Below are 22,513 nucleotides of genomic sequence, written 5' to 3' on the forward strand. Positions count from 1 at the left end.
GGTTTTAAGCTTTTACACTTAGCAAGCATGGTCAACATCCCAGCATTCGAGGACTTGGTAGTGACTATTGATGGCGTTGTGGCCACCATCAGACTCAATAGGCCCAAGAGTCTCAACTCTTTTAGGCTTGAAACTTATGGAGAGCTCGCGAAAGCTCTGAACGTCATTAACTCCATTCCTGAAATCACTATTACAGTTATAACTGGAACTGGTAAATTCTTTTCTTCTGGTATGGATCTTGCGGTGAGTTCGATTGTCGGCTGGAATTGTATCTTTCAGAAACATTCATCGTCTACATATGTGATTTCACGTTTCACGATTTCGAGAGCTAATCACCAATGTGGTAATAGGCTGCAGCTGCCAGAAAAATCATCGCAGATCCAGTTGAACATAAAGGTATGGTCAAGTACCGTCGCCAGGTGCGATCGCCCTAAATCAATTTTAGAGAATCGTGGATTGTATGTTGAATTGCTCTGGTTTTTTTTGTTCAACAGAGGCTAGATGGAAGGAATTGACTGGTGGTGGCGTCGCATTGATATTCGCGCTAATTGAGCATACCAAGGTTACTGTTGTTGCTTTGAATGGTGGTGCAATAGGTATCGAAGATTTGATTATTGACTGACCCCAAAACCCAAAAGGCTCACACTCTGTAATTAGGTTATCCAGGTGCTTGGATTGGAGGTGCTGATATCATTGTGGCTAGTGACAAGGCATATGTGCGTTATCCTTCTTAAACGTACCGTTTGGTTTTGGCTGTAACAAGCCTCTCACACTCAAACCCAGCTCTATCTCCCATTCATGAAACTCGGGCTCTCCGCTGAAACCGGCGTCACCCACACATGGACTGCCCGAGCAAACGAAGGGTTTGCAGCTGACTTCCTCTACACAAACAAGCGTATGACTGTCAAGGAACTTGGTTTGAAGGGAATCCAACGAGTTTGGCCAGACGCTGAATTCGATGCTAAACTAAAGGAGATGATTGATGATATGAAGACTGGTAATGCGAGGTCTATGCTGGAGGCTAAGAAATTGATGAAGGATCCTAGTAGGATTGCATATCGGAATAGTGTTATGCTTGAGACTGTAAGTGGGATTGGTCCTTTTTGGAATTAGTCCTATTTTGTGTTTGGTTTCGTGGTGGTAGTGGTCTGATTTGGCAGACATGTTCATGTGTGGTAGAGTTTTTCTTATCTTGCTAAATCACTCACACCCACAAACCACATAGTTGTACATGGTGAATAGGCCAGCTGGAGCTTCAAACACTGCTTTTGCTCAACGGGCTGCTGAAATCGCTTCAAAGAAGACTGCAAAATTGTAAAAATCGTCTTTCTGCTACCGACCTTCTCAAAATCGTTTGAATACACTTTTTTGGATTTGCTGTTGACAATGGTATTTGAATCAATGAACACTTCTGTTATTATTTTGGCAAATCCATGAGCAAGTTTGTGTCAGAATTTGGGATTGTTTTCTGGTACCAGTTACATTTTCTTGATAGGCCAAAAAGTGTTTTAGTCGTTGCTTCGTGATAGAGACAGTTAAATATGTCCCTGGAGAGAGTCGAACTCTCGACATTCAGATATCATAGTAACATATGAGACTGAAGTTATAAACCACCTAAACCACAGAGACATCTCATTTTTGTTGAAGGGTTTTCGGTCGCCAGGGAACTGATATCACAAGGCGGTATCACCAAGTTCAGCCAGCTCCCATCCAAAGAAAGCTGAACCCATGCATCACTCCATTCGTCAACTCAACACCATAGTCATTTCGAATCATTCGCCATGACTGGGGACTCGGAAAGAAATCTCGAACGTCTAAACCCCAAGTCTTTGTCAAGAGATACTTCATGGTGTTGCTCAAGAAGGAGCCAAAAAAGGAGGAGCAAGTCCCTCAACACACTTTTTAGCTCCAGTCGCATTCCCATTCTATGGTGGGTTAGGAAACGCAGCTACAATTGGTGCTGATGTTCACAGAAGGGTTATCAGGCGTGAGTGTATTTGTGTGTGAATTTGATTGGTGTTTGGCCAAAATTGGGATTTGAGGCGTCGACAGTTTTTTGATGTGTTTACAGCAAAATTCGACGTGTATGTAGAGTCATCACAAATCGCGACGAGAATTGGAAACGATGTCCGTCATACAGATGGAAAGGATCTTGCATATGAAGCGTCCCAGGATTGGCAAAACGATTCATGGCTTTTTGGGGTGCAGTTGTGCAGTTTGTTTGCGTGGGGTTGAAGGACAATAATTTACAGAAACTTTCTAATAGAATCCTGCCAATCTCTGTCTATAAAGCAATAAATCAGAAGATAATTCGTTAGCAAGATTGTGAAGGCGTTCGTATCCTTTATGTAATGGTTTTCTTGTCATACCTTTGGACGCAATTCGAGGCATCCCAAGAAATCAAATAGAGAAGCATCGACCAAGCGCTTACTATACCTTGATATCGTCCAAGATGGCCTCATCCGCACCGTCCTTTGAAGACCTTGTCATAACAATCGACGGACTAGTAGCAACAATCCGAATAAATCGACCAAAAAGTTTGAACAGCTTCTTGCTAAACACGTACAAGGAAATAGGAAAGGCATTGCATTGGATTGATACCCTGAATGACGTGGTAAATTGCCGGTGTTTTCGTGTTGCTTTCACTCAGATTAAATACTGACATTCCACGATTTTTCGTTTCAGTCAATTACAGTTATAACAGGCACTGGAAAACTTTTTAGTTCCGGCATTGACTTGAAAGATGCTGGGTCCAGACCATCACCACCAGATCCAAATGATGCTAAAGAGGAGAGATGGCGGGATATTTCTGCGAGGGGGATTAATACCGTTATCGCATTGGCTGAACATTCGAAGGTTACGATTGTTGCGTTGAACGGAGCTGTCGTTGGCTGGTAAGTTTTATTTTCTTGGTCGGAATTGTGCTGTGGTCTTGAAGTCACAAATATCGGTATCTAATAGTATTATTTTCACTCTTTAGGCCAGGTAACGATACATCACTCGCTCAATTATCTATCATCTACTTTCAAAATCTAACCAACTTTCTACATAGCTGGTTGGATTGCAGGCGCAGACATAATAGTCGCATCACAGTCCGCATACGTTTACATGCCAATGATCAAATTCGGTCTCATCCCCGAAGCAGCATCCTCCTTCACATGGGCCACACGTCTCCACGCTGGGTTTGCCGAAGATTTACTATACACTGCACGTAAAGCAACTGCTACTGAACTAAGTCCAAAAGCAATTCAGCGTGTATGGCCAGACAAAGAATTTGATGCCAAGTTGAAGGAAATGATTGATGGCATGAGAACTCAGAATGTGAGGTCGATGCTTGAGGCGAAGAGGCTGCTGAGGGGTGGAGAGTATCGGTATCGGGTGCAGAATGCTGTGGTTAGTGAGACGGTAAGATTGGGTTTTGTTGAAGGATTCGGGTTGATGCTAACTTGGATTTAATATAGCTTATGCTGATGAATCGACCACCATCAAATTCTTCTTCGACTTTTGCAAACCAGATTGCTGAGATGGCTAAGAAGAAGCAGATGGCATCAAAGATATAAGGCTTCAAGAAGGAAGGCTCTGTTATAGATATTGTTTCTTGATTCAAGTCTTTGTTCAATTTGAGACTACGCCCATTCGGAATATGCAAATTATTGTGATCTATTATTTGGATTTTGGTAATAGTACAAATGTATATTCAGAGCAGCACGCTGCCGGTGCACTTTCGGGGTTCATTTCTGCTGCCGCTATTTCGTATCCGGCAGCAAAGAAATCTTGGAATAATGAGATTGTCGGATGCAGATAGTCAAATGCAATCGCGCTGTAGGACTGGTCTAAGTTGAATGCTAGGTAATCAGCAGGTACACCAACAGTACTTCCGTCCAAAAATTTCTTCCATAGGTGCAACTCTATGGATATTTGGCGGGGTAATTGCTCGTATGTCGAGTTTCGTAGTAAATGTGGAATGGTGGCCCATTCGTATCCCTAAAGAAATGCAATGATGCTCTTAGCACTACGAGCACGAAAAACAGCATGGATCCTGTACCTCAATGTCAATTTTTAGTAAGTCGACTTTTGGGATGCCGGCATCTCTAAGCAATGATGGCCACAATTTGTATATTTTTCCATCGCCCATAACCTTGTCTTCACCACTCAAACACCACGGCTCGAATACTACTGGAGGATGGGACCAGTTTCCTGTACAGTCAAACGTATGTATCTACATTAATTTTGAGTTATATGCATCGTTGGGGGCTTAATATCTGGAGCGTTTACCTTAATGTCCGGAGAGTGCGCTATCACTGCATCCTCAAATTTGAAATTCCCGCTGCTACCGACAGAAACCACCACTGTGTCGGACGAGTTTTTGAAATACTCTCCGCAAATCCATTTACCACCGTCTCCAGATTCGCCTCCAAGGCTAAGTTAAAAAAAAGTTCAGCACATGAAAGGCACAAACAGCAGAACCATGCGTCGACACTCACCGACTGTACAAATTATTATCACAATCGTACGATTCCGTAAATAAACCATATATGTCTTCAAGTTTCATTGTTGCTGCGTCCTCCCGAGATAAAGTCGATGCTGCGTCTAGGACCAGCTTGCGCCCGTAACTGTTGATGGCACTCCATTGTGCTTTAGATATTCCGCCCACGATGTTTGTTTTGTTGACGTGGTGATTTACGATGTCATCAAGGTCATCCAGCGCTATTTGGTTGGGAAAGTGGTATGGGTAAGCAAATGTAACGTTTTTGGGTGTGGTGGGCAAATAAGAGCGTTCTAGATGAATTTTCCACAGTTGTCTAACCTTCTGGCACTACAGAAATCTTTGTGGCAGTGGGCATCAGAATTTTGGTGGTCGAATTGCCCAACTGCAGAATCATCATAAAAAGTATAAGGGCAAGGGCAGCAGATCCAATGGCCGGCCATACACTGCTTTGTCGCTGTTAATAAAAGAGTGTTCTGATTAGCATATGTGAATTCCCAGTCTGAGTTCGAAAAGCTTATGCGGCAGTTGTAAGTATTGTACCATAGCTAATACGTTGCTTTACAAACCAGGAGGACGTCCACAACGTCTTCTCGTTAATGCAAGTAATATTTCCGCTACGTGCTCATGAGGCTTGTCGACAAGTAAGTAACCACCGCTATTCCTGGGTTCTGAAATTTGGGACTGATTGGACAAGTTAAAATGCTGCAAAGTTTAAATTTGCGCAACAACTGTGGACTGGCTGCTAAATCTTCACTCATGCTGGTATGGACTAATAAATCCATCGCTTGCCTGTATTGTAGTTTGCATGCTGTTGGTATGCCGCAACATTCAACATTCACATCTTCAATGTACAGATTGTCGAGTTTGCGATTTCAAGAGCTAACCGCCAATGGTGTGATAGGTCGTAGGCACCAGAAAAATCATTTGAGAGCCAGTCGAGCGTGGAATTATGGACAATGTACCATTTTGGGCGAACATTGTGTTTCAAGCGTGATTTCGGATGTTAAGTCTCTATTGGTCTATCGGAAGAAGCCAGATGGGACGAATTGACTAGTGAGACCGCTGTGTTGATATTCGCGCTTGTTGAGCACACCAAGGTACCTGTGGTTGGTTTCGGTGACGTTGCAACACTCGTTACACTGTAACGAGGTTTGACTGCACCACAATTCCCCGCTCTACTATGACCGGATGCTAACGTTGACGTTCAAGTTGATGGACGTTCCTGAAATAGCATCCTCATTGACTTGGAACACCGCCTCAAGACTGGATTTGCAGGAATTTACCGAATGAATGAACACCTACAGGGTTAAAGCAAGGAGTTTGCTTAAAGGTGGAGCGAATACTCACCCGGTGCAGAATGCTGTGATAAGGAGGCGGAAGTGTTCTCCTTATGGATTGTCCGGATCGCCGTCCACTTGCTTTCAAATCACAAGTAGCTCATGTTGATGAAGAATCAGTGAATCAATTAATCAATTGAACAATTGAATGGATTATTTGAAATGTCAAAGCTCAAAAGAAGAAAGACTCAGTATTTCCCGTGTTGTAATTTCGCGACTTTTTCGCGTTTCAATGCTCAAAGCCGATAAAGCTTCACAGCCAACCTTCTGAATTTAGCAGGAGAGAATGGAAATGGTATTGAAAATCTTTATTCGACTGCCCTTCCCTACGCTCAAATCATATTCGTTTATAAGAACCCTGAAACACGACTGAGTAGAGATGTTCCAACTTGGATATTATAGCGAGTAGTCAGCGTCTCGATATCAGGTAAGCTTGTAGCTCCTATTAAGCTGGTCTCCTCGTCAATTCCGGCCCCGTGAGCAAACAGTCCCAAAACCAGGATGTTGAAATCTCACCAGTTTCGACATATTGATTGAAACGTGTTTTGCCTATAGATAATATTTAAAAGACCCGCTCCTAGTGGTACCGGAACAAATGGCTACGGTCGACCCTTCCATTCTAAGACTGTCATTGGAAAGATTGTTGGCAGAATCACAAAGGAATCAGAAGGATTTGCGAGACTCATTGAGAGCTGCATTGGATCAGCTCAAGATCGAAACAGATCAGAATCAATCAAAGGAATTCTCTCCAAACATGTAAATTAAATCCTAGGAAGCACAGTTAAACTCGAAAACAGCGAATCAAGGACAATGATTTTGACAATCTTGTGTTTTTGAGCACGTAACTTACACACCATTATTTTATCTAGTGCTGATTCATATTGGCAACCATTTAAATTGGGTTGTCAGCCATCATGTCCTCCCAAAGTCCGTGAAATCGCTCTCGATGGTATACAAAAGCTGATTGCTCACAACTTGTTGAGGGGTTCTCTGCCCATCACAAGAATATCGACTACAGCCGCAACATTAGATGGAGGTCTCAAGTCCGCTAAATTGTTTGGTACAGACTTGGACGCTGTAGTATCAGCAACAACAGAATCGTCATCGTCATCCGTACCTCCAAGTCCAACAGTATCTGCTTCGTCACCCATGTCACCAAAGAAAGCCACACTCCCATCATCGCCTAGTGGTGGGCACATATCCAGCTCACTAGATCAACCTTTATATCTTATTGACGAAATCATACAATCTGTATGCGCTTCGTTTACAGGGCCGACAACAGATGAAGGCATTCAACTACAAATATTGAAGGTGCTCTTGACGGCCGTCACATCAACAGCATGTGAAGTACATGATACATCTCTGATAAAAGTAGTACAGACATGCTTTAACGTCCACTTACATTCACGAAATACCACCAATCAAGTCACTGCCAAAGCATCCTTGACACAGATGATTAATCTCATCTTTTCAAGAATGGAACGATACGCTGATGTATTAGCTAAAAATGTAGAGTCTGGTGTTGTTGGGGCAGAGATTGTTTTACATAATCTAGCAGAAACTCCTGTCAGCCCTCCATCGACGAACGAAGTCCCGGTGGCCAATGGTATAACAGGTGCTGCTGTCGTAGCAGAACCTGCTGTTACTACAGAAGGGTCCGTGATGGCCGAGTCAGATACTCCAGCATCAGTGGATCATAGAACTTCCACAACTGCCAAAGGTGATGACGGCGATGCAGCAGTCATACCGCCTGTCAATGGGAATCATCAGCATATAGAACAGGCACCCGAATCAACGACAATAGCACCGAATACAGAAACCCCAGTCTCGCCTCCGCCAACAGAATCCCACAGCACACCTAGTACCAGAGCTAGTGTTGTTACCGAATCTATGGTCATTACAACAGATAATTCTGAGGGTACAGGCACGCATACGCCAAAGATCAGCACCAGTCCGTACAATGCTACAGTTGGTAAGCAAATTAATAGTTTGGGCAAGGCATGACAACATCCCCTAACTCAGTCTGAATCATATCTTTTAGCTTCTTATAATGAGCTATTGAAAAGAGATGTATATGTAGTGTTGAGGCTGTTGTGTCGGTTGTCAATGCATTCGGATGAAGGTGCTCCAAAGTTACAAGGTGGATTGACAAGCAACAACAACCACCAGGACGAAATCAGTCCCTTGACAACAAAGACTAGAATTTTAGCCCTCGAATTGATCATGTCAGTCATGAACAATTCTGGACCGATAATACAGTCTGACGAATTGTACGTATCGCTCATCCGTCAGAGCCTGTGTCTATCTATCTCCCGTAATGCTATCGCTACGAATCCCATGCTATTTGAATTATCATTATCTATATTTTTAATGTTGGTCCGAATGTATCGTGCCAAAATCAAGCTAGAGATTGAAGTGCTACTGAGCACAGTTTTTCTGCATATTTTAGAAATGGGTAATTCCAGCTACAAGCAGAAATCTATGGTATTACAAGGGCTACTAAAGATATCAGAGAATCCGCAGACCTTGGTAGACTTGTATTTAAATTATGACTGTGACTTGGCTATGGTTTCTATATTTGAAAAGATTGTAGCAGTATGTTCTCGAGCCGCTCAAGGTCGAGAAACACCAGCAGCGCCAGCGCCAACTGGTATAATGAGTTTGGCAGCCTCTGCAGCTGGCCTGGACTCGAAATCCGACTTGGTCAAGGCACAAGAAAAAAGGTTGAAACTTCGAGGATTATGCTGTCTTGTAGCAATTATGAACTCGTTAGTGGAATGGACGATCGATTTAGCTCCAGGTGTGCCCATAGTATTGCCAGGTGGGAAAATCCGTGCTCCCGCCAAACGAGCTGGATCACCAGCACGACCAAGAGACAGTACCAGCAGGAGTTTACGAGAATCGGAAGCTGTCCCAATAGCTTCTACCACTACGACGTTGGCTGGAGAGCCTCGATCTATGGAAGCTGCTAAATCCTCCGCCGGCTCGCTGTCAACCGAAATCGCTACGAAATCTCTTCGAGATGCTCTGGCACCGACGTCACAATCCAATCCAGTAGTCGTTTATAAACATCCATTGCATTCTGTATCTATGAGTAATATGCCGTATAATTTTGTCAACTCATCAACTGGATCGTTGAGGTCTGACAATGGTACGCAGGAAGATGGTGCCTCTCTAGTAGAAGAAATGGCTTCCAGAAAGCTACTGTTGAAACAATGCGTCACGCTCTTTAATACCAAGCCAGTCAAGGGTATGGCAGCAATGATCGAGAATGGGTTTGTGCAAAACGAACCTGTTGCAATTGCCATGTTTTTAAGAGAAAACAATACCCTATCAAAATCAGCTATGGGTGACTATCTAGGAGAAGGTGATGCATTTAATATTAAGGTGATGCACTCCTTTATTGACTCGCTAAACTTTGCTGGACAACCATTTGTAAATGCCCTTCGATCATTTCTGCAAACATTCCGTCTACCAGGCGAATCTCAAAAGATTGATAGAATTATGGAGAAGTTTGCAGACCGATATTGTGAAACCAATCCCGATATATTCGCTAAAGCCGATACTGCTTACATCCTTGCCTTCTCCACCATCATGCTGAATACCGATCAGCACTCGTCACAAATAAAACATCGTATGGATAAACCTGCTTTTATAAAATCCAATCGTGGTATAAATGATAATGCAGATCTACCAGAAGAGTTCTTGGCCGATATCTTTGACGAGATATCCAAGAATGAAATTGTGATGGAAGAAGAGCAAGCCGACAAGATTGCTCGTTTAGCACAAGGATGGGGAATGGGTGAATTGAATGAACGTCAACGTGTAGAAATGTATAGAAAGGAGATTAGCATGGTTACCAAAAAGACCGCTGTAGGACTAGCTGTGGCCGGTGAAAAGAAGAACATTTCACCATTCAGACCCGCGGCTTCCCCAGATTTAGCTAGAACCATGTTTGGAGTAGCGTCATGGCCCGTCATGGCTGTATTTAGTCGTCTTTTTGAATCTGTCATGGACGAAGACGAGAGTGAAGAGTCTGCTGGTTTGGACTCGAGCAAGGAGCCACGAGTCACAGACTTGTGTATACAGGGAATGGCATGCTCGATACGTGTAGCTGGTATCTTCCGTATAGAGACTGAGCGCGATGCATTCGTCACCTCCTTGGCCAAAATCACAGGCCTAACATCTCCGTCTACCGTCAAACCTAAAAACATTCGAGCCATCAAGACCTTAATTGCTCTAGCAAATAGTTTAGGTGAATATTTGGAAACTTCATGGGTCCAAGTGCTCAAATGTGTCAGCTTGTTGGAAAGGCTACAAGTCATTGTCAACAAGTCTTCACAGTTAGGATCATCTGGTTTCAACGCATTTGGTCGTCGTAGTAATGAGAATAAACGAAGTGGTGAACAGAAACGGCTAGCAGATATCGAAGAATCCAAAGCTCGAACTACTCGACTTGGATCTAAGAGTGGTGGCAGCAACAGTAACGGTAGTTTAGAAGCCCTTGATTTGATCAAACCATCTCCAGCTTTAGAGAAACTATCAGCCGATTTACAATCCCAGACTACCGTAGTAGCTCTTGATCGTATATTTACTTCCACTGTATCATTGTCGGCTAGTGCCATCTTCCACTTTTTCCGTGCATTGTGTCAAGTATCTGCTGAAGAGATGGGTATCGAACCAACTGTCGTGGTCACACCCAGTGTATCTGCATCAATAGCTGGTAGCCCAGCAACTTATACCAGTCTATCGACCGTAGCTCCACCTGCGGTTTTGAGTGCTGCTGCAGCAGCTGCAGCCGCCAATGCTGCTGGAACAGCAAGTGTGAAGGGTGAAACACCGAGAATGTACCTTCTTTCCAAAATTGTCGAGATAGGTTAGTTCATTCGTATCTTTGTCCAATTGGAAAAAGAAATGGAAACTCACGCTTTGATACCATTAGCATACTATAATATGCCACGAATTCGATATGAGTGGACTCAAATATGGAGAATACTGCAGCCGCATTTCTCTGCTGCTGCATGTCATCAAGAGCTCCATGTCGCAACATTTGCTATTGACTCACTCAGGCAATTGAGTATGAAGTTTTTGGAACGTGAAGAGTTAGGTCATTATGCAGCTCAAAGTGAATTCTTACGAAGCTTTGAATGGATCATCAAACACAACTCGGATGAAAGGATACGAGAGCTTATATTGGGCAGTATGAGTCAAATGATCACAGCCAGAGCCAAGTCTATAAGGTGAGGTTCTCTGCTCACTTTCGATGAGATAAATCGGTCAGTAATGAATTCTTCATTTATAGGTCCGGGTGGAAATCCATCTTTGTCGTATTAGCTAAAGGTGCTCAACGAGACTCTGAAGGAAGACTAGCCAAACAAGCCTTCTCGATAGTACATCTGGTCTTTAGGGAGTACTTTGACGTTGTCACAAATGCTGGAAGCTTTGTTGACTTTGTGCATTGTCTCGCCGAGTTTGCCCTACTAGATGGGCAAGGGCGAGACCATGAAGAAATGGTGATGGGATCAATTCAATTGCTCCAATATTGTGCCAAACATTTGGCCAAGTGGGATGAATCGGATAAAGAGCAGTTTATCAAGATGCCCAAACCATTAGAATCGCCAGTTGATAGTCCACCTCGAATATCTTCAGACGAAAGCACGGTTGCTAACATGTCTCCGAAACGAGAGAATGGAAGGGCGTCTTCTGCTGATACGGCCAAATCAGTACCAGCAGCATTAGGATTTGTTTCAGAAGAGCAATTCTTCTTGAAATGGTTTCCCATCTTGTCTGCCTTGTCACGAGTAGTTATTGATTCAGATTCATCTGCTGTTCGAGGCAGAGCACTTGATGCTTTATTCGATGTACTGAAAGTTGCTGGTCATCGATTCGAAGGCAAATATTGGAAGAATGTATATAGGTCCGTAGTATTACCGATATTTGAGGATTTGAGAGATCCCACTTCCCTGTCTGGTCGTAAAGCAAGTTTAGGATCTCAGAAGGAAGGGCTTCAAGCTGTATGGATTCAGACGTTAAGGCAGCTAGTGGACTTGGTGACTGTTAGCTTTGAAAAGTTTACTCTTCAATCAGATCATGCTGCTATGCTTGATAAATTTGAAGGTCTATTCCAAGGTGTATTGGACTTGACAGTGTCTATGCTTGAACGTAGAGATGAAAAGCTTGCTACTACTGGTCAAATATGCTTCCAGCAGCTCTTGACGAATAATATAGCACGTCTTGCCAAGGCTGATCTATGGGGTCCTATGACAGATGCTTTGGAGAAAGCCTTTAGAGTTACTACACCACACGAGCTATTAAATTGTGAACATGTCAGCTCTCGTAAGACATCGGTTGTAAATAATGACGGAAACCCGATACCAAATAGTCCTGCTCGCCCGGCCGCTGAGGACGATGCTCCGTCTTCACCTAATCTAGGAGATAGCAGAATTGGTGCTAATGGTGCCGCATCGCCTCGTATGTTGAGCAATGCTATAGGAGGATCGACTCCGTCGCTAGCTACTGCATCAATGCAAGCTATAGGACAATCAGAGGGTAGTCCAGCTCAGATGATTCATGCTGCTGCTATAGCTGAAGGAAATCGAGTTGCTAAGGCAGCTTCCGGTAACGCACCGCCATTACGACTTGAGAAATTGGATTTTGAGCATACCATCGTCAAATGTGGTACCCATCTAGAATTGATTCAAGGTGTACGAGACTTGTGTCTATCAAAGATGCCCGATACGATCCAATCTACTCCTGCTGATGGTGGGTTGAACATAACTAGTGGACCACCAATGTCAGCATCACCGAATGTAAAAATGTCTGCCGTCATAACTTTAATACCGTCTCCCTTCCAAGAACGATGGCTGGCTTGTGTACATGGATCGTATTGTCTAGCTCGTGCCTTTAATGCTGATTACGAGTTACGACATGCTATATGGCGTCGTGGTCTAGTGCAACAAATGCCGAATCTGGTAAAGCAGGAAACGGTTGCCATATCTACATTTATAAAACTCATGTTTGCTGTATATCGAGCACGTGGTGATATCATTGACCCACTAACAGGAAGTGATGATATAGCGGAACAAATTGCGTCTGAATCATGTGATGTGCTTGAGCGCTTTGTAAGCTTTTTAAGTGATCAACCACGAAATGCTCGGGATATAAATCTATGGAGTCCTGTAGTGGTGATGGTATTGAAAGAGTTGCTGGCCATGGAGAGTTGGTGGACGCCTTCGTCCAGTGGTAGTAATTCACAACTGGATGGACCAATACGATGCCTGGCATTACGACGACACTTGCCTAGATTCTTTAGGCTATCAATTCGTGTTATGGTTGTAGATAGGGCAGAAGTTAGGCAGACTCTTTTAGAGTTCCTTGAAAAGGTGAGTGCTTTTAATTCTGTCGATCGAATTTGTGGTATTTTCTTGGCTCAAAACTTATAAAGTAATTAACGAAATTTCATGTGTAGGTCGCTGAAGTGTTTTTGCCCTCAACGTAGTAGTAATTTAGACATAGCAAAACTCGCACAACATATATTTCTCTTACACGAAAACAATACATTCAGTCTTTTATACGTATTCAGACAGCATTCCAAATTCAAAAACGGCTTAAATGTGACATTTGGATTAGCGGTGCTTCGCAATGAAACTAGCCCAAGCTTTTATGGTGTCCAGGGCTGTAGTGCAAAGGCAAAAAAGGATTAAGAACTGCCTTCATATACAAATAAGTCACTTTAACACAAGCTTACCTTCAACATCGCACGTCCCTTGACCAATGAAAGCGAAGTAAATGTGTGGCATGTTCTTTCCAATTTTGACAGTCGGTTTTAGTCCTTGATTGGTGGCTCGCTTAACGAACTCCATAATGTCATCGTGAAGGACCTCACGTTCTGCAGCCTAGACCGAACAAAGGGGAGTAAGGAAAGAAAAAAGGGGTGGGAAAAAAAGAAATGTGTTCATACCACGACGAAGGTTGGAGGAAGACTGCCAAGGTCGGTGGAATAGAGCGGTGCGATCAAACGTGGATCAGTGCCTAGGGGATGCTAAGTCATGCTAAAATTTGGCTGGATTTATGAGATAACCATGTCTGCATACCTTTGGGCAAGTAATAAGAACCCCAGCTACGTAGCAATGGTAAAGTGATGATATCCAATGGCTCATTGTCATGGTATGACCTTCTTACAATGCCATCGGCAATCAATGGGTCAACCCTACAAACATAAATCCATTCAGATGGATATACGACACAGGCGAATGTTCAAAATTCGATTTGGGACTTACCAAGGGCATAAGGCTCCCAGAGATCCCGGAACGGGCAATCCAGCCTTCTTCAATGCCAGGCAGACGGATATGCCCAAATTTCCACCTGCAGAATCTCCGGCAATGTGAATCTTGTGTGCTGGAATGCCAGAATCTTCCACCAAAGATTGGACAACTGCGGTTGTCTGCTCGATAGGGACCGGGAACTGGGGTATGGATGAGTATAGTGTGAATAACAGCGACAAATAAATGGAACATGGCATTTATGGAATACCTGAACTTCAGGAGATAAGGAATAATCCACGGCAACAACCCTAGCTTTGATCTTGTGGTCGTCTCGAAGCACTTCACAGACAGTTAGCAATAGATTGATGTAATTGGCGCTGCTTTGAACCACAAATCCTACGGTCAAACAAGTCAGTCTGGATCCAAAAACTGAGTCAAGGTAAATACATAGTACCTCCTCCATGAGCATAGACTGGTATTTTCCAAGATGAAGTGTTAGAAAAAGTTGCGCAGTGTCCACAACGACGGATTTACACACCAATTGTGACATCATCCGTTGGTTTCTCTGTGGCCTTGTCAAGTCCAATTGAAAGACAAGTCACACCAGCGATCACCTTCTTTTCAAAGAATGGTTTATACTTGGCGAATCCTCCACTGTAGCTTGCAGCAATGAGCTGGGCGTCCTGCATCACAGTTGAGACCTGGAAAATGTTGAGACTTGCAACCAGAAATCTTGTTGTGTGCCATGATAAGTGCTGTTTCAAGTTGAACAGTCTTCCTGCCAGAGTTTTGAAAAGAGGCGTTCGAGACAGCAGGATCTAAGTTTTGAGAGCGTCAAGTCGAGCATTCAAGATTTGGAGCTTGGACAAGTGTAACAGTGTTGGTCGTGCGTACCCGAATTGGTTGATATATAGCAAGAAGACCTAATTGAGCGATAATTTAGCGGCTGAAATTTAATATTGAATCATCTTAGCAGCCTCGTCGCTCTTCGCGAGTCCGGTTATTCTTGTAACTCTAGCCAGTTTGATTTCATTTGATGCTCACCGACAGCCCAGACTAGATGGAGAGTTTCCAAGATCGTGATCTTCCTTCTCCTATACAATCAAATTAGATTTTAAGCTTAGACGATCTCTCTGCATAGTCTTGAAATAGGTTTAAAGACGCAAAAAACCAAAACTCGAAATTTGAGCTGAACAAATACATACGGTGTAACTGAAGCAGACGTGACTTTTGATATAACTGCCATGATTAATTTCCCGTCTTCAAGCCTTACAACTTCTTTGTTTCTTGTGACCGATTGCCTAAGCTTGAGTTATCAACCACACACTGTGCTATTGAGTTACAGCAGCGCAAATTACCTCGCGTCCAAACCCATTTGAATTGCTCTCTTTTCAGAATGAAACTAATGACGCCTAATTTCACGATCAGCCTTCTTTCCTATTCTACAGCAATGGCCTCATATTCTAGCTCATTAATTTTATAACATTGATGAATGCGATGAAAGTAAGGCAGCAGCTTCCATTCCACTATTATATGCTCCCTCAACACTTCCGGATGCGAACGCATCACCAGCGAAGATCAAAGGCAACAACCCATCTGCACCAACATTCATCATTACATTACCACCCTCAACCTCGGCCTTTGGGAAGGAATATCTCCACCTCTTGAGAACCATCTCATCGGGTTTCAACCATTGATCGTGTAATCCCAATTTGCTTAATATCGCTCGAGTGTCTGCCCACAACGAGTCTTTGACTTCAGCGTCATCTAAATGATAGTTCTCTGTGCTCCACGTTGCGTTTGCGTGTATGACCAGGCCTTCTGAATCTTCCTTTTGAGAGGGATGAGCGGCACTTTGCTGTGATATCCATTCTATTGGTGAAGCAGCAACTTTCACTCGTCCTGGTTCCGGAAATGGATACTGTTGCTGTAGGCGCTTGTTATAATAAAGTAATAAGCATAGACACGGTGTATACTGGTATAGGCTTAATCGATTCAGTATTGTCTAGTTGAAAAGTGAAGAAATGTGATGTGAGTCATTCACACACGTTCAATAAGTGTTGTTGACTACGCACTTGTGGTATTCTAGCCTGTTTGCCTCGTTGCAGCATATTAATAGATTGGGGTACCGGAGCAGTCAGAACCACAGCATCAACGTTGAGACTTTTGATTCCAGTGTCTGTACATTGAGCAGTGATCGTGAACTGCTTTCCATCAGAGTCGATTCTAGTTACTTCCGTACAATACTGAAAGTCCACGCCTGCTACTTTACACTGGTAGGCAAGTCGTTTCGATAACGAGCTATTGGCAGATTTAGTAAAGCCATATCGTATTGGGGCATCCTCCTTCGATCTGTACAATTCACCATTAGCGTGAAGTACAGGAAACTCCATCGTCGTCCATGGGTGAATATTATTAGATGCCTTCCATTTCGATATGGGCAGTGTGGTTACTCCTGAGACTTCTAGACATTGGACCCCCTGGCGATGTCAAACTCTTAAAAAAGGCACGATCAATTAAGTCACAGACAGTTTATACCGTATCAAAAAGTTGAGAATTAATTCTCCTAGTAGCACATCGTCCACCAGGTCCCTTGGATTTCTCTATAACTGTCACACTAGGAGAATGCTCACGTCAAAATACTACTTTGATGTTGCTCTTGCTGATCAGGAGCAGTCCACTCACATGCATTGCTTGGCTCGTAACTGCTCTGCAGCCGTAAGCCCACTAGAAATCAGCTATCGATGAGCGATTGATAGTCACTTGAACAAGGTCTGTGTGGATTTTCATGACTACCTGATTCCCGCTCCAACGACAGCTACGTGTTTACGCATCATATAGCCTCAAAGGATTCAAACAGTGCCCTATGAACTTTAATAGTTTCCTCTTGTCTGGGACCTGCGGTGTTCCTTGGGTTCTGAGACTTTGGATGATTTTGGTAATAATAAATGTAAATGGACGCAAATGCGACACACGACGAGATTGTACAAGACAAACAACTAAATGTCAATATTAATATGAATGCCGTGAACGCCTTCTTCTGCGCATAAGTCCAGGCTGATGATGGCAAGATACAGGCACGGTCGCGTTTTCTTTGTACTCATACCAATCCAAACACTTGCCAAATCGCAGACTTGTTCTATTACTTCTCAGGAAACCGTCGAGAGCCTCCAAGAGCCAAAATCGATTCAACTATGACTCTGCCACAGGACTACCGTGGTAAGCATCGATGTGGTTTCTACAATTTCACGTCTTTTGGGTCAGTAAGCTTAATTTCACTCCTTTTTCAGCTGTGATTCTAAATGGAACTGGAATGAAAAATGTAACCATTGGCAAAAAGACTCTCGATGCAACTCTTTCACCTGGCCAAATTCTTGTTAAAGTCACTGTTCGGCCAATCAAGTGGGTGTTTTGATTTGGCATGTTACAGCGTGCCGCTATCAAATGTCGATGTGACTTGCTAAAATCAACGTTGGCTAGTCCGTCGGATGTCTTTTCAATTCTCGGAGTTTATCCAGGCTTCCAACCCCCCAATGCGTTCAAAGATTCGACTCCAGGACTCGAAGGATGTGAGCTTTTTGTTTCTAGCTTAGCTGCTTCGGTCAAAGAATAAAATCACCTCTAATATCTGTTTCGCATTAGGCGGTGTTGTCGCTGCTATTGGGGAAGGCGTCTCTCACGTAAAAGTTGGCCAACGTGTCGTCCCAATCTTCGCAGAGGCCATTAGTGGAAACGGTTCCTTCCAAGAATACGTCAAGGTCACCAACGTCGTGGTAAGGATGGCGAAATAATTTGAATCGTTGTCTTACAAAACTGACAATTCAACACAAAAGCCCATTCCGGACGATGTCTCCGATGAATCAGCTGCTCAACTCATAGTCAACCCAATGACGGTCGTTGGAATGCTAGAATATCTCCATGTACCTAAAGGTGAATGGGTTGTTCAAACTGCATCAAACTCGGTCTTAGGAAGACAAATGATTCAAGTTTGCAAGCATCGCGGAATCAAAACCGTAAACCTGATTCGTCGGGAGGAACAAAAAGCTGAATTGATGTCTCTGGGAGCCGACGCTGTGGTTGTGACGGCTGACTTGGAGCCAGGAGCAGTCGCTGCTGCAATTCTTGCTGCAACAGGTGGGAGTCGACCGTTCGGTGCTGTCGATGCTGTTGGGGGTAATACTACATTGGCTCTATCTGATGCGGTCCGGGATAAGGGAGTGATATTGGTTTATGGTCTACAAGGTACATACATTGCTGTCAGTGTCTTTGGGAGGTATCCTGATTGTGCTATTTGTAAAATGCAGGCGGTGTAGTTTTCCAAGCTTCTGGTCCAGCTTGTCTCTTCCGGGGAGTTACGGTTACAGGATATTGGCTTGCAACACACATTATGGCGATGAAGGAGGACGTTGTTGCAAAGTTCATGGGTGAAGTTTTCCATTACATGCAAAAAGGCAAGTTCAAATCATCTAAACCAATGCATGACGTGGACACTGATTGTCCTTTCGCGTTAGGTATTATGGTACCACTTTCGGGTGAAAAGTTCGATTTGGCAGACGTAATGGCTGCCATCAAAGCGAGTCAACTACCTGGACGGGGAGGAAAGGGTGAGAAAATGTCTAGTTTTTAATTGATCTCGTGGGAAGCTTTTACTCACTAACTCGCTCAATCTAGTGTTGTTGACCTCTTATTAAGCCAGCTTCAAATACAAACTGTCACTACCAAAAAAGACAATTAAAGAGCTTAATTCTAATTTCAAGTTTGGAATTTTAACACGAAAATTGACATATGCGGTCGCTCCCGGATATACCCAGGATAGATGCGATCATCATTTTTTGAGCGCAATCAACTCGTTAGGCCCTTTAAATCGCACTTCTGCAAGGTCAATTTGCCTTGTTTCTCAAACCCGGAGTTCCATTAGGTTTGCCAAGAAATCATCACCAGCAGGGATGATCCTCGACGTTCCACCTCAATTCGCGGCAGCAATATCTCAGGCATGCTACTTACATATCCCAGTGGTTGCAAACTCTTGACGGTAGTTGCAGTGTTGCTGGTTAATACATGCGTCTTCTTGAATCCATTCTCTGGTATGTTCGTTTCACCACTGATGTTCTACTCTAAAAGCGTAGATTCCCCTTCATTTATTCAACGCACATAATTTATTCTATATTAGACCTGTTGGCATCCCGCGAGGGACATGGTTTTCTTCAAACATCAAACGTGGACAACAATGATGACGATTTGGTGCCAAGCTCCAACTGGACAATACCAAGTATTGCTGTTGCTCAGACATTGTGAATCCTCATTCGTAGCTCAACTAGCTCTTGCTATTAGTATTTCGACTTGGTGTGTTGAACGTTGACTCCAATTTCGAGCAACTATGGGACGATGATACAGAGTTCAAAACCCGATTGCAGAATCCAAGAACGCAATCAGATGCTGCTCTCCTTGCCTCACTTTATGGTGAAAAGATACGACATACGGCAATACCTTCCATCATCCACCAAGTATGTTTCGTTGAAGGAAACCATCTGCCAACCAACAAATGCTCACCGTTTGTTCCTTCTCAGATGTGGAAAGGAAACTGCTTTGACTCCGATTCTTTACTCCAACATGCATCAATAAGCTCGTGGCGGGACAGCAACCCTCAAGCAACACATATCCTTTGGACTGATGAAGCCATGGATGAATTCGTCAAGTCATACTATCCGCAGCTACTCAAAAGATATAGAGCGTTTCCACGAGTCGTATTCCGGACTGACTTGGGACGTTTGCTGATCCTTCAGACCTTTGGTGGCATCGTAAGTTGGCGATGTCGCATTTATCACCGCCGTGGGAAACTGATGATCTAACACCATTGAATTCATAGTATGCTGATGCAGACACAACTATTATAAAACCTTTGAACGAGTGGGTAGTCGAAGGAACCACAGGCCTAGACTTCAAAAACACGAGCACCAATGGAATACCGACACTCCCCGACTCACCCTTCAATATGATGGTCTCACTCGAAACCGATGCTAGCAAAGTAATACATCCAAAACACAAACAAAGAAACAGCGAGGTGTTTCATCTGGATCTTCAATTCGTACAGGCAATCATCGCATCAGCACCGTATCATGCCGTCCTAGGAACCACCATAAATTTAATATTAGCTCGATTGCAAAAGCTGAGGTCTTGGTCTGATGATGCTGCTGATCCAGTAACGCTGACCGGGCCCGAGGTGTTTTCATATGGTATTCGGTCGTATTTGTCTGGAGCTGTGGATGTCAAATGGGCAGACTTACATGGGCAATTCTTCAATCAATCTCGAAGGTTGGCGGATGTATTAGTGTTTCCAACAGGTGTGTTTGGTATACCAACCAAAGATCTGGGAGGTGATGCCCAAGAAGCAGCGGCTGTGATAGGTGCTGATTATGAGTATGTACAAAGGGAAAAGCTTGTAGAGCATCATTTTTCTCATACTTGGATAAATTGAGCAGTACATGCATAGAGTTTCAGCGTTTGAATAATCATACTCAATAATTATAAGACATGTGTCCGCATCAAAGCAAGCGACCATGTTTGCACATCAAAACAGGCTGTTTCACTTGACTATGCTCACCACCTTACCATATATTATTATAAAGCATGCTTTGAATCTGAATCATTTACACGTTCATTGCGGGGATGCATCCACTACGGATTGCTCAACCACGTTTTATACGTTTGAAAACCATAAAGGAGTTTTTAAACCAGATGGCTTCAGTGGTTTCACGCACTTCAGCCTGAAATGCGTCCGTCCATGCGTCTTGAGTGTAGCCCATGTCGGCCAGGAGTCCAATCACCTCCTCGTTTGATCTACAGTTGATATGATGGAAGCCTCCTTGACCAGGAATAGCCCAAGAAAGCATGATTCCATCTCGATTATGACGATCAATAGTGTTTAAGAAACTCTGTGTAGTTTCTGGCGGTATATGTTCTCCAATTTCCAGTGACAAGACCCAGTCTCCTATCTCGAGTATGACGATCAATAAGTGTTTGGAAAAAGTATGTAGTGTCCGGCCAGTACCTTTTATATTTATAGTATCAAAGACAGGATCCGTGACATCTACCCATTTCACAAATCCAGAAGTGAAGTTTTCTACATTCTCTGCTCCATCAAATCCATGCCACGTTATGTTTTTTACATTGTTTTGCTTCAGCCATGTGCCATATTGACCTACACCAGCACCAATGTCTACTAGTGTTATTGGGCGATTGTTCGTCATCAAGGGGGTCAAGTACTTTACGAGGCCTCGACTGACACCAGGATCAGCTGGAATGTGTTGTTCTTCAACGAGCTGTTTTGTTAAACACCATCCACCAGTAGGACTAAAAAATCAGAGGTAGCTTGTGAGCGTCAACCTATCAGACGATAATTTTCAAACGACTCGTACCCGAGCCCACTGGCACAATAGGATTGTCCAGCCAGCCTTCTCCATTTTACAGCAGTAGCCTTGTAAGATCTAGCTAGCTCCTGGTACATGCCCTCGTCAGATGAAGCCGAGAAAAAGTCGTTTGATGGAATGTAGTCCTTTGAGGGAAAATCCACCAAGAAGGAAACTAGACATCCTATGCAAAAGGACAAGACCATCATCAACAGAGAGAACACGTTCCCCGACCCCTTCATCCTGTGTCTGGGTGTTGAAAGTTTGGATTAGAAGTGGCATATATAACGACACCTTCGTTTGCTTGATCTCAGCACTTGAAAACGATTATACAATTATAGAAGCAACGAACTTAATTCAAATCGAATACCTGTGCAATCCTCTCTAATTCACACAAGAGACAATCCTCCACTGGGGGTGAGTGATTTTGATTTGTTTGGTGGTGGTGACTCTGGTGTTTGGTGCCTTTGGGTTTGTCGTGGTATATGGATCGCGAGATATGGTGGAATATCACAGACTCGGATTCCAAATCTTGGATTATAAGGAACGCGAACCTAGTTGCTGAACTATGAATGATCGCTACAGGACAGCCGCTGACAGGGCAACAACTTGGGACATTGTATACACGCAAACCTTCTTCTACCAAACCAAGTCTTGTATTGGAAGGATGAAATCGATCCTCAACTCCTGCCTCTCTACTACAATACGGTTCGATAAGAATCTGAGTTTGCGTAGAAACCCTCGGAACTGTTTGCGCTAGTTCGCTTGATCTTGAACCATTCCCTTGGATTTACGCTTTTCAATGCATTCCAATCGTTGGTGGTGTAGCTTGTCTAGTAGTGGTGCCCGATGAAGAATTTTGAAAAAGGTGCTGGTAAGAAACCACAATACCTCCAACAAACAAAGCTTTCTACACAGCTGAAAGTACGTAGTGTTTTCCTTACATTCAGACATTCAGAGGAAACCGACAACGGGACCATGAGTTCACAACGGATAAGGAGAAGCACCATACCAACC

General features: G+C 43.5%; 6 protein-coding genes across 6 annotated transcripts; 4 read left to right on the forward strand and 2 right to left on the reverse strand.

Moving 5' to 3' along the window:
- Positions 1 to 27: 27 nt before the first annotated feature.
- SmJEL517_g02666 (uncharacterized protein) lies at positions 28 to 1,318 on the forward strand (the record flags this gene model as incomplete). Its single annotated transcript, XM_031168594.1, has 6 exons — positions 28 to 243; positions 351 to 396; positions 495 to 596; positions 658 to 716; positions 784 to 1,083; positions 1,226 to 1,318. The coding sequence occupies 6 exons, from the start codon at positions 28 to 30 to the stop codon at positions 1,316 to 1,318; spliced, it is 816 nt and encodes a 271-aa protein (XP_031025317.1).
- A 1,134-nt stretch (positions 1,319 to 2,452) lies between these two features.
- On the forward strand, positions 2,453 to 3,560 carry SmJEL517_g02667 (uncharacterized protein; the record flags this gene model as incomplete). The annotated part of the gene is made up of 5 exons (XM_031168595.1): positions 2,453 to 2,614; positions 2,686 to 2,894; positions 2,939 to 2,985; positions 3,053 to 3,405; positions 3,462 to 3,560. The coding sequence occupies 5 exons, from the start codon at positions 2,453 to 2,455 to the stop codon at positions 3,558 to 3,560; spliced, it is 870 nt and encodes a 289-aa protein (XP_031025316.1).
- Positions 3,561 to 3,663: 103 nt separating this feature from the next.
- SmJEL517_g02668 (uncharacterized protein) lies at positions 3,664 to 5,032 on the reverse strand (the record flags this gene model as incomplete). Its single annotated transcript, XM_031168596.1, has 6 exons — positions 3,664 to 3,984; positions 4,046 to 4,219; positions 4,276 to 4,420; positions 4,485 to 4,707; positions 4,808 to 4,943; positions 5,030 to 5,032. 6 exons carry the CDS (start codon positions 5,030 to 5,032, stop codon positions 3,664 to 3,666), a joined length of 1,002 nt encoding a protein of 333 aa, XP_031025313.1.
- Positions 5,033 to 6,421: 1,389 nt separating this feature from the next.
- On the forward strand, positions 6,422 to 13,324 carry SmJEL517_g02669 (uncharacterized protein; the record flags this gene model as incomplete). The annotated part of the gene is made up of 6 exons (XM_031168597.1): positions 6,422 to 6,582; positions 6,696 to 7,798; positions 7,868 to 10,702; positions 10,769 to 11,066; positions 11,129 to 13,208; positions 13,295 to 13,324. 6 exons carry the CDS (start codon positions 6,422 to 6,424, stop codon positions 13,322 to 13,324), a joined length of 6,507 nt encoding a protein of 2,168 aa, XP_031025312.1.
- Positions 13,325 to 17,284: 3,960 nt separating this feature from the next.
- On the forward strand, positions 17,285 to 20,565 carry SmJEL517_g02670 (uncharacterized protein; the record flags this gene model as incomplete). The annotated part of the gene is made up of 13 exons (XM_031168598.1): positions 17,285 to 17,309; positions 17,381 to 17,492; positions 17,571 to 17,659; positions 17,733 to 17,863; positions 17,924 to 18,332; positions 18,395 to 18,514; positions 18,602 to 18,694; positions 19,127 to 19,174; positions 19,261 to 19,359; positions 19,422 to 19,594; positions 19,658 to 19,888; positions 19,957 to 20,115; positions 20,182 to 20,565. 13 exons carry the CDS (start codon positions 17,285 to 17,287, stop codon positions 20,563 to 20,565), a joined length of 2,073 nt encoding a protein of 690 aa, XP_031025384.1.
- A 211-nt stretch (positions 20,566 to 20,776) lies between these two features.
- SmJEL517_g02671 (uncharacterized protein) lies at positions 20,777 to 21,738 on the reverse strand (the record flags this gene model as incomplete). Its single annotated transcript, XM_031168599.1, has 3 exons — positions 20,777 to 21,078; positions 21,139 to 21,440; positions 21,506 to 21,738. The coding sequence occupies 3 exons, from the start codon at positions 21,736 to 21,738 to the stop codon at positions 20,777 to 20,779; spliced, it is 837 nt and encodes a 278-aa protein (XP_031025385.1).
- Between the last annotated feature and the right edge of the window lie 775 nt (positions 21,739 to 22,513).

The sequence above is a fragment of the Synchytrium microbalum genome, assembly GCF_006535985.1.
Source record: "Synchytrium microbalum strain JEL517 chromosome Unknown SmJEL517_scf0012, whole genome shotgun sequence".
NCBI classification, from domain to species: Eukaryota; Fungi; Chytridiomycota; class Chytridiomycetes; order Synchytriales; family Synchytriaceae; genus Synchytrium; species Synchytrium microbalum.